At 37.1% G+C, this 15,183-nt stretch overlaps 1 protein-coding gene across 1 annotated transcript; it reads left to right on the forward strand.

The window, feature by feature from the left end:
- The first annotated feature begins 2,355 nt into the window (after positions 1–2,355).
- LOC141780541 (cytohesin-2-like) lies at positions 2,356–13,484 on the forward strand. The gene is made up of 13 exons (XM_074655806.1): positions 2,356–2,505; positions 3,678–3,760; positions 4,026–4,090; positions 6,312–6,378; positions 7,597–7,715; positions 8,020–8,100; positions 8,240–8,352; positions 9,611–9,759; positions 11,177–11,288; positions 11,375–11,451; positions 11,561–11,632; positions 11,832–11,980; positions 12,961–13,484. The coding sequence occupies exons 1-13, from the start codon at positions 2,466–2,468 to the stop codon at positions 13,034–13,036; spliced, it is 1,203 nt and encodes a 400-aa protein (XP_074511907.1). The 5' UTR covers positions 2,356–2,465; the 3' UTR covers positions 13,037–13,484.
- The last annotated feature ends 1,699 nt before the right edge of the window (positions 13,485–15,183 follow it).

Below are 15,183 nucleotides of genomic sequence, written 5' to 3' on the forward strand. Positions count from 1 at the left end.
TTTTGCGTCTCTTTGTAGTTGTTTTTAGTCTCTTTGTAGCTGTTTGATTGACTTTCCAAATGTTAACAGTCACTTCAAACAAAGGCTCTGGCGCAGGGAAATCTAACCCTTTGGACCCCTGGCCGTCTTCCCTGTAGGCCTGTTCAATAATCCATTTATGGTTGATGTTCTAGCAAGCCTGTCTTATCACAAGCTACCCTCTTAAATATGAAATTCTGGCAACAATACATTCCTCATTATGAATCAAGGAATATAATGATTGAAGCCATTACGGGAGAACTAAAGCATCGCAGACAGAGCAGGCAGCTGGTAGATTACCTCGTCTTATAACAAATGCTCCAGATGATTGACAGAAGGGGAAATGGGCCCAATTAAAAAGGGTCAACTTGGAACAATCCAGCTGCAAACGCATTGTCAGGCTTAATCGTTCTGGTGGGCATATGCATGTCTGTACTGAAATAGTCTGGAACATTTTGTGCCATTTTTGTGCTGCAGCAACACAAAAGCAAGTTAGAGATGAATAAATATTCATAGTGAGGTGTTAATTATTCATTTTAGGGTGTGATATATGTAAAGAGTTCAATGTATATTCCATGGCACATTCATAAAAGAAGTGCTTTATTTATTATTTGTTTAAGTTGTAAATTTAAACGAGCCGTCAGGATTTCTGTAACTTTGTGATGTCACAAATCTACAATATGTTAAAACACATTCTAAATGTGTCCCAGTTTATTTCCTGCTGCAGTGTATGTGAATGACATCAGCTGACAGGAAGTAAACATGAACCCAAGCCAACACATTTCTGTTGCGGTTCCATTGAAATGCACTGAAACATTTCAGAGGGTAAATACAGGCAGGCAGACAGTATGAGGAAAATAAAGTTTATTTTGAACATTACAGTATGTAAACATGTTCTAGTAGGAACATAGACTACAAGTATGAACCTGAAAATGAGCATGATATGTGACCTTTAAATAAATGTAACATTTACAGTAAATTAGCTTAGAGAGTTGTATTAGCAACACATTAGACGGACTAACACATTGTTGGTTTTTGGTTATGGGATGGTCAGTTTTCTTCTCATGGGATTTGTTGACAATAACAGAAATACTGAATATGTCCTTTATTTATTTATTTTATGTGTAAGGACAGTGTATGGAGACAACGCACATTAATCAACATTTCTGTAAATGTGCCAGTGTTAGCGAGCTGGCTAATTTTCAAGTCCTTTGGCGAGATTCAGTCTTGTGAAGGGCTCATTGCATGGGTGGAATATGGTCTCAGAAAAGTACAAAATGCAAGTCTCCTTCAAAAATAATCCAAGGCGCACTGTAGTGTTTGAACAAAATTAAAATGCCTTTATTTTACATGGCAATAATTGTTTAAAATGACCAATGCATTGCGACCAACATAGGTCTTCATCAGGGTCACTTTGGCGAGATGTTTTGAAAATGAGGTGATCATGGTTAAATGTAAGCTTTACAAACAGAGGATAACAAGATGCCATGAAGACAGAGACAAGAAAGCATTCTGAAGCCAGGAAACAGCAAAACATAAGCACAACAATACAGCAACAATATGCACTCATTGGTACATTTAGCCATGCAAGCAACACAAAGCAACAAAACACAGCCGGACCAGCCTTTTTCTTAAAGGTATCTATTCTACATGCTGAATGGCAGTTTAGTGAAAGTGCCTGAATGCTATCAGTGCTTGTCCTTCATTCCTAATACATTAAATAAATGTAATAATACATCATGATTTGTACATACCACATCTCTGAGGTGTTCAGAAATGTGAAGCCCACTAGGTGGGGCCTCATATTTAGAAATGAACGAAGCCCCGCTCTGTTCAAGTCGTTTCCTTCCTGTTGAAGAAGTCATGTTTGACACCACGTCTTAAGAAACAGAGTACATGGTTATTTGGTCCCTACCATACAGAACAAGGTACATTTTACCAGTACAGATGTACTGTGTCATCACTGTAGTAACAATATAATCAGACCACTGTGGTAAAACAGTACAATGTGATTGCATCACATTGGGAAAATGGTGAATAAACTTTACACATACTACCTAATTTTAAGTAGAAAATAAAATATGGCTCCTTTTTTTTGTTCATATTTGTAATATTTTATATTTTTTTTACGAGGCACTTAATTTTATTTATAGTAATAGTAGTACAGTACTAGTAGTTGTTTTTGTAGAGCTAGTATGTGTAATAATAGTAGTGGTGGTGTTGCGTATAGGGTATGAATGAAATCTCTTTTCTAAAGAAATGTCCACACGCACATAAACAGACATGTCAAAATTTTGTCGTGTACGTCACAAGATATTTAGTAAGAGAGATGTTGAGACCTCGGAGTCTCTTCTTTGTCACAGAATGGCAGCGCCGGCCCTTTTTTCACCCTGACACTCAGTTTTGTTTCCTGTACAGCTGTCAGTCGTCTCTTCACCATCAACAACATGGCTATACGCAGAAAAGACAGCTTCCTCTGGGGGAAAGGTACGCTATTATTATTCTTTTTAATCAATACTTTATATTATTATGGAAAGCTGCTGCTCAAAAACAAATTGTGTGAGATGATTTAAAGTATTAATCAAATCATTTGTGGTGTGTTGTCTAGAACTCATTTAAACTGCTGCTAATTTACATTTTGTGGGTTACAAACTTTTCAGTGATGTTGACTAAAGTATGTTCTTGTATGTTTTGCTTTTATGTGGAAATGTTTTTTTCAAAAACTACACATATTTGATAGTTCTGTTATTCAACTTTTGTATCATTTGAGACCTGTGATACACGATAATCTTCCTGTAGTGGGCAACTTCGGGGTTTAAAAAGTGAAGCCAATGCTGAAGTGCCTTAAACTTGTATTCTTTCTAACAGCCAGCAGGGGGCGACTCCTCTGGTTGCAAAAAGAAGTCTGGTTGTATAGAAGTCAATGAGAAAATGAGCCTACTTCTCACTTGATTTATTACCTCAGTAAACATTGTAAACATGAGTTTATGGTTTCAATCGCTAGTTTCAAGTCTTCTTCAATACAGCATGATGTTCATTTAGTAAATTCTGGTCCCATTTAGAGTCAAATAGACCATAAAGCAGGGTATGCTTTAGGTCGTGATTGACAGGTCGCTACCACGGCGTTGTCTGGTCTGGGAGTTACAACTTACAACTTTAACTCTTTTCACAGTGTGTTTTCAGTTCATGAAAGTTAATTATAACATTTTTGGTCACCTAGAAATGCTTTATTCAGCATTCGTTTGTACTTAGCTCCACCCTCTCGTGTCATTTCTGGTTGCAAAAACCAAGATGGTCAAAACTCGAGGCTTCAAAACGGCAGTCCACAAACCAATGAGTGACTGTACATCCACTTCTTCTACAAATCAGACAAATTGTACTTTAATGGCACACAATGCAGTCAAAATGAACCTGATTCATTGAAAAGAGGAAGAGAAACAGCTATTTTCAGCCCTTTTGCTTCTCTCATTCATTGACCTCTTCTCTAACTAGTGGAGGATGAAGTTGTGATGCATGCTGCACTGTGAGAGAGAGCGTAGGCGTGAGGGAGGTTGTCAAGACAGTCCACAGAGCTGCATGTCTACTGACTGCTTCATCAATATATGCCACCATCCTGAACTGTACTTGTCTTAGTGCTGATGCCTGTTGTCGCCCCACAGCTCCACCAAAACTCCCCCCAGGAGACAGGAGGCAGGGCGACACCATCAAGATTCACAAGTTTGATCTGCTGGATGACATTCAGGTACTATAATACATCCCTCCAAGGTCTTACAATAAAATCACAAATTTCTCTTTCTCCACCCACTCTTCGCTCCTCAGCAGAGCTTTTCACAGCACACAAAGGCGTTTAGTTCACCAACTTTTAATTGACGTGAAGGATTTGAAGGTTATTTTTTGTGTTGGGACCAATAGGCCCTGAGTCACCATACCAGAGGTTTCTGTGATGTAATGACAAACCTTGGTACAAAGCTAACATCACCACTCTCTTTCTCACCTCCCTCTCTCAGAAGCTGAGGCTGGAGATCAATCACGTCATGCCAGAAATCCACAGCCCTGAAATGAAGGAACAGAAGTGAGTTTGAGCAATTTTTTTTTAAAGCAGCTCTTATGAGTCAGCGCGGCATCTTCCCCTCTTAAGTGACACTATAGCAGACTCCCACTCCCCACGTAATGCTCACTTTGACAAAGTCATAGGCTACGAGCAGCTTTATTGTGATTTTTATTTGAGTCAGAAGTCAAAATAATTCCCAATAGATGCTGCCTCTGCTACTCAAACCTTTCACCCTGATGCTCTGATGCTTTTAAACCATTTGATGAAAATGCCTCACAGCGGCGGTTCTCAGCCTTTTTTGTAGGCTACCCACAGTCTGTCAGATGAATTCAAGTCCATGGCACCAATTCAACCGTTTATCTATTATTTTAAACTGTTTCAACTGTTTACCCATTAGTTAACTATCATTATAACTGTTAATCCATTTCTTTTAGTTAAGCCTTTCAACTGTTTATCCAAATAACTAACTATTTCAACTGTTTACCCATTAGTATACCTTCAGCTAACTAATTTACTTCAACTGTTTAACCAGTGTCTTTAGCTAACTATTGCAACTGTTTACCCATTAACACCTTCAGCTACAGTAACTAGTTCAACTGTTTACCCATTAACACCTTCAGCTACAGTAACTAGTTCAACTGTTTACCCTTTAACATCTTCAGCTACAGTAACTATTTCAACTGTTTACCCATTAACATCTTCAGCTACAGTAACTAGTTCAACTGTTTACCCATTAACATCTTCAGCTACAGTAACTAGTTCAACTGTTTACCCATTAACACCTTCAGCTACAGTAACTAGTTCAACTGTTTACCCATTAACATCTTCAGCTACAGTAACTATTTCAACTGTTTACCCATTAACATCTTCAGCTACAGTAACTAGTTCAACTGTTTATCCATTAACATCTTCAGCTACAGTAACTAGTTCAACTGTTTACCCATTAACATCTTCAGCTACAGTAACTAGTTCAACTGTTTATCCATTCAAGATTCAAGATTCAAGCCCTTTATTGTCATTGTGTAGTACAACGAAATTAGATTGTGACAATCCCATAGGTGCTAATGAAAAGATAATACAATAAAAAAGAGATAGTGCAATATAAATATAAAAAATATAAAAGATAATACAATATAAAATATAAAAATACAATATGTATATTGATGAGATGACAGTTTTGCCAGATTATTGCACAAAGTGTCCGTCAGATAATTATATAATCATTGCACAGCATCATGTAATTATTGCACAGAGTGATCAAATTGTAATTATATATATTTTTTTAATTAGTTGGGCTATGCACACACTTTCCACAATTAACCCCTGGGTGGTCATCTCTGATGTCTCGATTTATTAAGGAGTCGTACTGCAGTTCTGAGCGTAATAAAACCCAGTTACTGAGCACTGTGACAGAAATTGTAGAGAAAGTCGTGTGACATTTTGAGAATGTGTGCATGTGGCTATCTATTATAGACACATTTGGACTTCCTGTTGCTTTTGTCACGGCTTTCAGAAGGTGATATTAACATGTCAGTGGTATGACACTGCATTTCATGGTGTTATTGGCATGACAGCCACAGTTTCTCAGTTCCCCACCCCAACACCCTCAACACCCACCATATTAAAATAGGTGAAACGCTCACGAATCATGGTGAAAATGCTCTGAAGAGTTTGTTTTAGCAATTTATTGATTGACAGAAAATGAATTGATGACCATTTTGATATATTTGATAGTTGATTAAACATTAAGTCATCTTTATTAAGTCAAAATACCAAATAACTTCTGGTTCAAACCTCTTAAATTTGAGAATTTGCTGTTTTTCTTTATTTCATAGCATTGGTGATTGAATAATTTGGATTTTAAACTGTTGGCCAGGTAAAATAATTACTCTGAGCTCATTTTGGGCCTCAGTAACTTGTGAAGGTTTTGAATTTGACGTTTCTGCGTGCATATAAATATATAAATATAAATATATCAAATCTGTAATAAGTTAATGCTGTATTTTCCCGATCCAGAATGCAGTGTACACATTTACAAATATATTACTAAGCAAAAAACACAGTTTATATGGGATAAAGTAGCTATATAGATATTATATTCAAGTAAATCGACCTCCTCTTTTTCTCTTCCTTTTTGATACATTTTTTATTTGTTCATTTAAATTTTTATTGAAAAAAACAACTCATTATATGAAAAGTATATATGTTGATTTATAATGGAAATTGTTGTCTTCTATTGCAGTAAAACTGATGTGAGAAACAGGAGATTCTTACGCGGGAAAAAGAAATTCAACATGGACCCCAAAAAGGTGAGTTTATATAGTATTTTTACATATAAACAGGAAAAAGAGGATTTAATGGTTAAAGATCCGGTTGATTTCTTGCTCTGAAGATATAAGTTGTTGTCGCAAACCTTTAACATGCAGGGCATTTTAGTTATTTGACATTTTAGCTGTATGTAAATATGACTCGTATATATGTGTTTATGCAGCCTAACCTGACCAACACTCAACACTTTGGTCACCTGTGTACCTGAACAGAGTACTTTCAAAGAGATATCATGGCATAATCTTTGGTTATGCCATGCTCCATGCCCTTTCATTCAACACTAAGTGGAAACATTCAAGTCTCAGTAAAGATACAGTAGGTGAAAGCATACTTTCACTCACTTCAGTTTTCTCTGGATCTGAAGGTCAACTACCAAATGACAGCGAATATAACTCCACACAGAGCGGATGTGGATTTGAGTGATGTGTCTGTGTGTCTGTGTATGTGTGTGTGTGTGTGAGATGTGCAGAAATGCAAACTGTGCACAGTCGCAGAGGATGACTGAATAGCGAGAAAAACCACATCCTGTTCCCTGAAGTGGTGCAGAAGCGCCACTTCACCACAGCGACCTACGTCTTTTCGTTGCTTCCTCTCTGTCTCCTCGGTTGAAAAGCTCAGTCCCTCGGCCTGTGACCGCTCTGAGCTCAGGCCTTAAGACATGTACGAGTGGGAGGATGAGAAGTTTTCAGACTGGTTGGGGTTAAAGGGGTCTTTAAGTGTAATTGATTTGAAGAAGCATTCAGCAGGAGTACACACTCAATTGAAAGGATCATACTGTGAAGATTTGGCTCTGAACATCCTGTAAGATTTAGAGATTAAAGTGTGCAATATTCATTTAACCTTTCTCATCTTCTTTCTCTGGCGAGTAATGACGACAGTGACTCAAAAAAAGAAGAAGAAAAACTTTCTTGCTTATCAGCGTTAGCAGCACTGATAAGAATTTAAACACTTTGGCCAACGTTTTACGTGAAAGCTTGCATGCCGTGGTACTTATTTCCTTTACTGGAAGTCGAAACACACAAAATATGAAACATATAAAACCCTCTGATGACTGGACATTTAAACAAAGCCAAATGTGGCAGATTGCGCCCTGAACGACCACGCTACACCACAAAAAACACATGTGTCTGTGTGTAAACATGGACATTACTTCTAAATACTTTTCATACAACCTGACTTCCCACCCCTCCTTCCTTCAGGGTGTCCATTACCTAGTTGAAAATGACCTGCTGGAATGGCGAGCAGAGTCGGTGGCTGAGTTTCTTTACAAAGAGGAGGGACTGAACAAGACCGCCATCGGCAACTTCTTGGGAGAAAGGTACAGTACGCACACAAGTGACCTGGGAGAAACATGTGGATGTAACTTGGACCCTTCGGTCTTTCCCCAACACATTGGCCGGATATTACTTATCCAGACTTCTATACATATTTGATTGAATCACGTTAGGCTCAGTGTTTAGTCTGTAAATAAGCCTCGGTTAACACGCTACACAACAGCTTTATGTCATTTTCTCTTTCTCTTTTTCTTTCCCACACTTCTGTGCTGAAAGAGTTCATATATTGATCTTTAGCTTTATAATGTATCTCACACGAATGTTGTTACTCTCTTGGCTTTCACACAGGGAGGAAATGCATCTGCAGACACTGAAAGCGTTTGTGGGCCTGCATGAATTCTCAGACCTGAATCTGGTGCAGGCGCTGAGGTTTGTATAGCTTCTAAAGTCGTTGCAGCAGTTTCTACCTTTAGTCTTGTTTTTCTGATGATGTAGAAATCCTCCTACTTCTTACCAGTATCTGTTTGACATTGCGTGTGTGTTTTTTGACACCCCTGCCGTCTTGCAGGCAGTTTCTGTGGAGCTTTCGTCTCCCGGGAGAAGCTCAGAAGATTGACAGGATGATGGAGGCGTTTGCAACTCGCTACTGCGACTGTAACCCAGGGGTCTTCCAATCCACAGGTACTAACAACAAAGACCCTGCTCTGTCTCGCCTGACTCACCCGCTCAGACAGTCCAATTAAAAAGTTTCATTTCTGTTTCATTAATTTAATAGATTGAAAAAATAACCCTCTAAAAGTCTACCAGTGTAAATGTGTTTTTTTTCCTTTCCACAACACACGAGTGAAGCCACAGTTACATCTCATCTCTCTCTCACTGATCACAGTAAATAGATTGTTCAGTATAAGTGGTTTTACTCTGGCCGCATTCACAGAAACCTATTAGTTTTAATGGGTGCAATTTATAGAGCTGAAGTAGTACAACGCCGTATTAGGGCCATTGTAGGTTAAAAATAAATAAATAAATACATAGCCGGGTTGAGGTGGGTATTTTTCTGAGAAAGAAATTCAGAATTTATGAGAAAAAAACTCTGACATTCTGTGAGATTAAAGTGGTAATTCACGAGAAAATAACTAGAATATTCTCTGAGATTATGAAATCATAAATTCACAAGATTAAATTGGTAAATTTACAAAAAAAAAATTGCAAATCTACAAGAAAAAACACAAAAAAAAACACAAAAAAAAAACTCAGAATTTTTTTTTTTTTTTTTGTTAAGGAATCACATCGCTTTGCACAGTTGGATCAACCTCATCACACTACAGATGCTATCATTAAACACTGTGGTAACGTGAGCCGCCAAGTGCAAAATATATTATATATTAACTATTTATTCATGTTCATAAAAGAAAACAAAAAGAACATGAAAGAAATGTGTATCTTTCAGTGCCTTCACCAAACTCAGAGGCAGTCCGTCAGAGAGGACATTGGAAACAACAATCTTTAGGATTTATCTGATAACCTGTTGGCAAAATAAAAGGTACAACAGGTCTAACATGAGGATAAATTACAATGCATACCAATGTCATCTTTATGTTCATAAAAGAACACAGAAACAAACATGAAAGAAAACACATACAGTTTATGTATTTTTCAGGACCTGTGCTTCGCTCAGAGGCCATTCTTACCATAGTGTCACTTTTTTATGACTTAAGGCGCAGTGAAATTCAGATGGCGGCTGGCATTACCATGGTTTTGCATAATTTCTGAGTATACAATATCTGAGTTTTTTCTGATAAATTTACGACTTTAATTTTGGAAATTCAGAGTTTTACGCCGTTGTAGTACGAGAAGCAGTGATAACGATGCGTAACTGAAGAAAACTAACAGTGGTTTTCTGCATTCTGTGTGTGTGTGTGTGTATTTTTGTGTGTAACAGACACCTGCTACATCCTGTCTTTTGCCATCATCATGCTCAACACGAGTCTCCACAACCCCAACGTGAAAGAAAAACCCAATCTGCAGCGATTTGTTACCATGAACAGAGGAATCAACAACGGGGAGGACCTGCCTACCGAGCTGCTCACGGTCTGCTGCTAATACCAATACCAGTGTCTTAATAATGTCCTTTTAACAACATCATTATAAACTCATGTTTGTCACTAAACTAAACTAAATACAGTATCAAAAATACTGCAATCATTTGCTAATTAGCACTAAACACAAAGTACAGGCTGATGGGAATGTCATTAGTTTTTAGTCATAAACCAAAGTATTTTATTAACATTTTGACCTGATGATGGTGCAAGATGAAAGTAGCGGGCTCAGTTTTAAAGCTAGAGTGAAGATACTGGCATCATATGAAACTATAAAACCTAAGGAATCCATTGGTACCATGTCATACTAGCTTGTCGAGCGGGGGGCTAGATAACGCTCCAAACTTGCGCTAAATTTTGTCAAGGAAGAACGGTCATGGCCATTTTCAAAGGGGTCCCTTGACCTCTGACCTCAAGACTTGTGAATGAAAATGGATTCTATGGGTACCCACGAGTCTCCCCTTTACACACATGCCCACTTTATGATAATCACATGCAGTTTGAGGCAAGTCATAGTCAAGTCAGCACACTGACACACTGACAGCTGTTTGCCATGTTGTGATTGAGCATATTTTTTATGCTAAATGCAGTACCTGTGAGGGTTTCTGGACAATATTTGTCATAGTTTTGTGTTGTTAATTGATTTCCAATAATAAATATATACATACATTTGCATAAAGCAAGCATATTTGCCCACTCGCATGTTATTAAGAGTATTAGATACTTGACAAATCTTCCTTTAAGGTACATTTTGAAAAGATAAAAAAATGTGCCATTAATTTGCGATAAATAGTGATTAACTACGGACAATCATGCAAATTATTGCGATTAATTATTTGACAATTAAACATTTTCAATTGACAATAAAATAATAGATTTATCCCTGGAAAAATCATCAAATTTCATACTGAAAACAATTAATTAAGCCTGTTTATTAGTTGTTGTACACATGAACAGGTCGTTTTTGAGCCTTAAGACAACAGGAGGGTTAAGCAAAATTTAGAGGTTCTTTAATTGAGTATTTGTATTTTGATTGCATTTTTTACTCTTTTTATAGACACCTAACATTGAACAGGAAAATAACTACTAGGCTCTGTAAAATATTTTAGCCTGATTATGCAATGCATTGTAGACATTATCTAAGGAAAGACCGTTTTGGGGGATTTTTATTCTTTCATTATCTCCAATCTTCTGGATTTTCATTCTGACAATGAATGTTCGTCACAATGGGTTCTTTTATCTTTTAACCTTTACCATCTGGTAACGTTTAAGATAACCTTTCAATGCAGGGCTTTCCCATTGTGGTATTTTTCCTGTTTTTCTTCCACTACTGTCTAAATCAATTTTAAAGAAAATCAGACTTTTGAAAACTAAAATATTCTAAATTTGATGTTGACGTTTTCTTCCAGAAACTGTACGCGAGCATCCGCAGTGAGCCGTTCAAAATCCCAGTGGATGATGGGAACGACCTCACACTGACATTTTTTAATCCAGACAGAGAAGGCTGGCTTCTTAAAATGGGTGAGATGATGATGATGTTTTGTAGCACACAGAAAATAATCCAAACGAAACCTTGTTTTCCTAAATGTTTGTTGTCTTTGTTGAAGGTGGTCGAGTTAAAACCTGGAAGAGGAGGTGGTTCATTTTGACAGACAGCTGCTTGTACTACTTTGAATACACCACAGTAAGAATCTTTCTGCTGCTAAAAAACATTGGAGTCAATATGTAAATGTCATCCTACTGGTGGTCGAAAGGTTACATCTGTCTTTAATATCCTCCTCCTCCTCCTGCAGGATAAAGACCCGATCGGGATTATTCCTCTGGAGAATCTGTGTGTCAGGAATCTACAAGACTCAGGCAAATCGGTAGGGTATATTCTTCTTTTGTTGTGTTGAGTTTCCTCGCACACATTATCTGCTGCCACACAACTTAATGTATCACACAGCAGCTGCTAAATGAATTTCTAGCACAAACAGTGAATCACGAGGCTATCAGACTGAAATAAACAGAAAGCATACGCACACAGTAACAGTGCCACATGTGTGTCTATGTGTGTTTGAACAGTATTCTCTGGAGTTATATAACTCGAAAGGACAAAAGATCAAGGCCTGCAAGACGGAGAACAAAGGCAGAGTGGTGCAGGGTAAACACCAGTCCTATAAGCTCAGTGCAGCCACTGCAGAAGAACGGGACGCCTGGATAGATGCGATCAGGTGAGAACCGTTGATGCTGTGGAGAACACATGGGAGGCCATGTGTCTTCAGTGTTTGAGATGTTAAACATGTGATCACAAAAAAAGTTAAAACAAGCAACAAAGATGATCAGGATGAAAGCGTCTGATCTCCAAACCTTCACATTACAGGCTGGTTATGTACCGAACTCTTTCTTGGCTTGGAGCTTGAGCTGGTTGCCCGACAACAGCTCAGAGCCAAGAAATAGTCTGATTTACATTTTTACACGTCAGGTTTTGACCATATTAAACAAACCTGATAAAAACGTGCTAATTGGTGAGCATTAAAGGTGTTGATATGCCGATATGGTTACCTTTGGACGGAGCCTGGCTTGCTGTTTCCCCCTGTTTCCAGTCTTTATGCTAAGATAAGCTGACTGCCTGCTGGCTGTAGCTTCATAAACCCCATTTCAACCGCAGTAACTTTCCCCTGGAACTAAGAACCTTTTGAGGAACTCTTTGCATTTTGACCGCAAAGACCAGGGTCTAAATTATGTTAGATCCATTTTAGGACGAGGGGAGAACATTTGTCTTTGTTTGATAACATTTGAAGTGAAGTTAGAACCCTTTAGTTCCTTGACAAGTAGTTCCAGGGACTAAAAGTCCTGGGAACTTTTGGTGGAAACCCAGCTATATTGAACAAACAGACATGAGATTGATATGGATCTCTGTGAGGCTGTACTAAGGCACAGGGGATGCTTTAAGCCAAATGCTAACGCTAGCATGCTCAGAGTGACAATGCTAAGCAGGTACAATATTTACCATCTTAGTTTAGCTTGTTGGCATGCTAATATTTGTGAAGTAAACACAGTACAGATACGGCTGATGAAAAAATATTTTTCAGTATTTTTAGACACGTTATAGACTCAGCATTACATGATTAAATGAAAAAGTAAATATGAAAATTCTACTACTACTTTCGATGATCTCAGTTTCTAACTGAATCTTAATCTTCTCTTTCAGAGCGAGCATCACCAAAGACCCGTTTTATGACCTGGTGTCTCTACGAAAGAGGAAAGTCATTAACAACATTTCTTAACAGGACTGAAACACAAGATATGAATGAATTTATGACGGAGACTGTTCAGGAAAAAGAAAAACAAAACAGAATCACAAAGCATTTCACAGAAATTAGGAACTGATACCTTTTAAAATGTAAAAAAAAGAAAAAGGGAACTATTTGTGGCTTCGTCTTCACATTACTTCTGCAAACTGCACACACTACTGCACCGACTTCAGGGGCTGACAGTCGTACTGACAAACATCTGCTGCAGGGCAAGGCCCAGGGGGCATGGGACCCCTGGAATCTGATTGGCTGCTTCTGTTGCCCTCTACCAGAGTCAGAGGGTGAAAGGAAGTTGGCTTGGATGGATTACTGAACAGGCCTACTGGGTACAGTTCCAGGGCCCCTGATAACATTTATTGTGGGAACGAAATGCACAAAAAACATGTATATCAACCACGAAGAGACAAAACACAACTAAAAAGAGATGCAAAATGACCACAAAGAAACGCAAAACGACAACAGCGGGACTCAAAATGACTAAAATAAGACTAAAAGTTCCACAGATACGCAAAACAACTAAAATGAGACTCAAATGAATGAAATGAGACTCAAAATGACTATAAAGAGATGCAAAACGACTAAATTGAGACTCAAAATGATGACAAAGATGCAAAACGACTAAAACGAGACTCAAAACGACTAAAATGAGACTCAAAATTATTAAAGCAAGACTCAAAATGAGACTCAAAATGACTACAAAGAGATGCAAAACAAACAAAAGTTATGCATAACGACTAAAACGAGACTCAAAATTACTAAAACGAGACTCAAAACGACTAAAACAAGACTCAAAATGACTAAAACGAGACTCAAAACGACTAAAATGAGAATCAAAATTACAACAGAGATGCAAAATAACTAAAACAAGACTCAAAATTAATAAAATGAGTCAAAATCTTGACTCATTTTACAAATATGCCCCCCAACCCCCCTCCCTATTTAATTGTTGTAAATAAAGTGATAAAGCAGGGGTAAAATATAGCTAAAAGATCCTGTCAAGTTTTAAAATTAACTTATGAATACTTTGAAATTGTACAGTATATTGTATTTAGCTTGAACATATCTATAATCACAGTGTTTTTTTAATGACTGTATGTATAATTTAATGACTTTATATTGATGGTAGAATCTACTTGTTGTACATTAAACAGGTTTATAGTGAATCTGTTTGTGTGGCTGTTTGTCCAGCAGATGGAGCTACATCATCATTACTTCTTCTTTCATCCAGGTCGTTCAAATATTAACTTTTATATGACGCACACTGAATATCTTTACAACATAATTACTGTTATTAATGATGACGAAGAAAGCAGTTAAGCTACTGAGAAATGTTATCAGATTACGAAGGTATCTGATGTTTATCTGAAGGCTTTTCCTGTGCAGTTCCTGTTGTGAGCGTGATGCTGTAAGAGTTGTGGTTTCCTGGGAGCAAAAAAACAAACACCTTTGCTTTTTTTTTGCGAAATACATTTCCTCACGATGTCAAACATGGGAGGGTTTAATTTGATCGTATTGATTATGAAAAATAAACTTCTTCAGGCTTCTTTTTAAAAGCTTAGAGGACACTTAACCCTGCTGCTGTGCTGACATCAGCTTTAACCTCACTGTTAAATTTACATTATTTTTCCTTATTCAAACACAATATGTATAAAAGTATAAAAGTATAAAAGTGTTAACTCTTCCTGTTGCCATAAACTGGACTTGCACAATTGATGAAGGTGACTAAATACAGAAATGACAATAAATGATTATTACACAAAAAAATATATATATACTGTATATATTGGAGAACCTGCCAAAATAAAAAAATAAATGAAAAATAAATGAATGACTCACTAAATAAATGTAATTAAATGTGGCAAAAATAATATAAAAAATAAATGTAGCCATTAATTAATTGATAAAATGTGAAATAAATTGATATTTCTGCTTCTTTATTTACCTTTGTATTAATTCCCTTAGTTATTTACTCTTCTGTTTAATTTTCCCTTTTATTTATTTGTGTAATTAATTTTTTATTATTTTTTTAATTTATTTATTTTTCAATGTATGTATTTATTTCTGCGCGATTTTCCCTTTGCATTTCACCCCTTATTTATTTCCCCAAACGTATTTATTAC

The sequence above is a fragment of the Sebastes fasciatus genome, chromosome 13 (assembly GCF_043250625.1).
Source record: "Sebastes fasciatus isolate fSebFas1 chromosome 13, fSebFas1.pri, whole genome shotgun sequence".
NCBI lineage: Eukaryota > Metazoa > Chordata > Actinopteri > Perciformes > Sebastidae > Sebastes > Sebastes fasciatus.

Excerpts from the sequence above, each read along its gene's own strand:
- LOC141780541 (XM_074655806.1), top strand. The coding sequence starts at position 2,466 with ATGGCTATACGCAGAAAAGACAGCTTCCTCTGGGGGAAAG. Across the intron at positions 8,353-9,610 it reads AGGGGTCTTCCAATCCACAG|ACACCTGCTACATCCTGTCT; the intron begins GTACTAACAACA and ends TGTGTGTAACAG. Across the intron at positions 11,452-11,560 it reads ACTACTTTGAATACACCACA|GATAAAGACCCGATCGGGAT; the intron begins GTAAGAATCTTT and ends CTCCTCCTGCAG.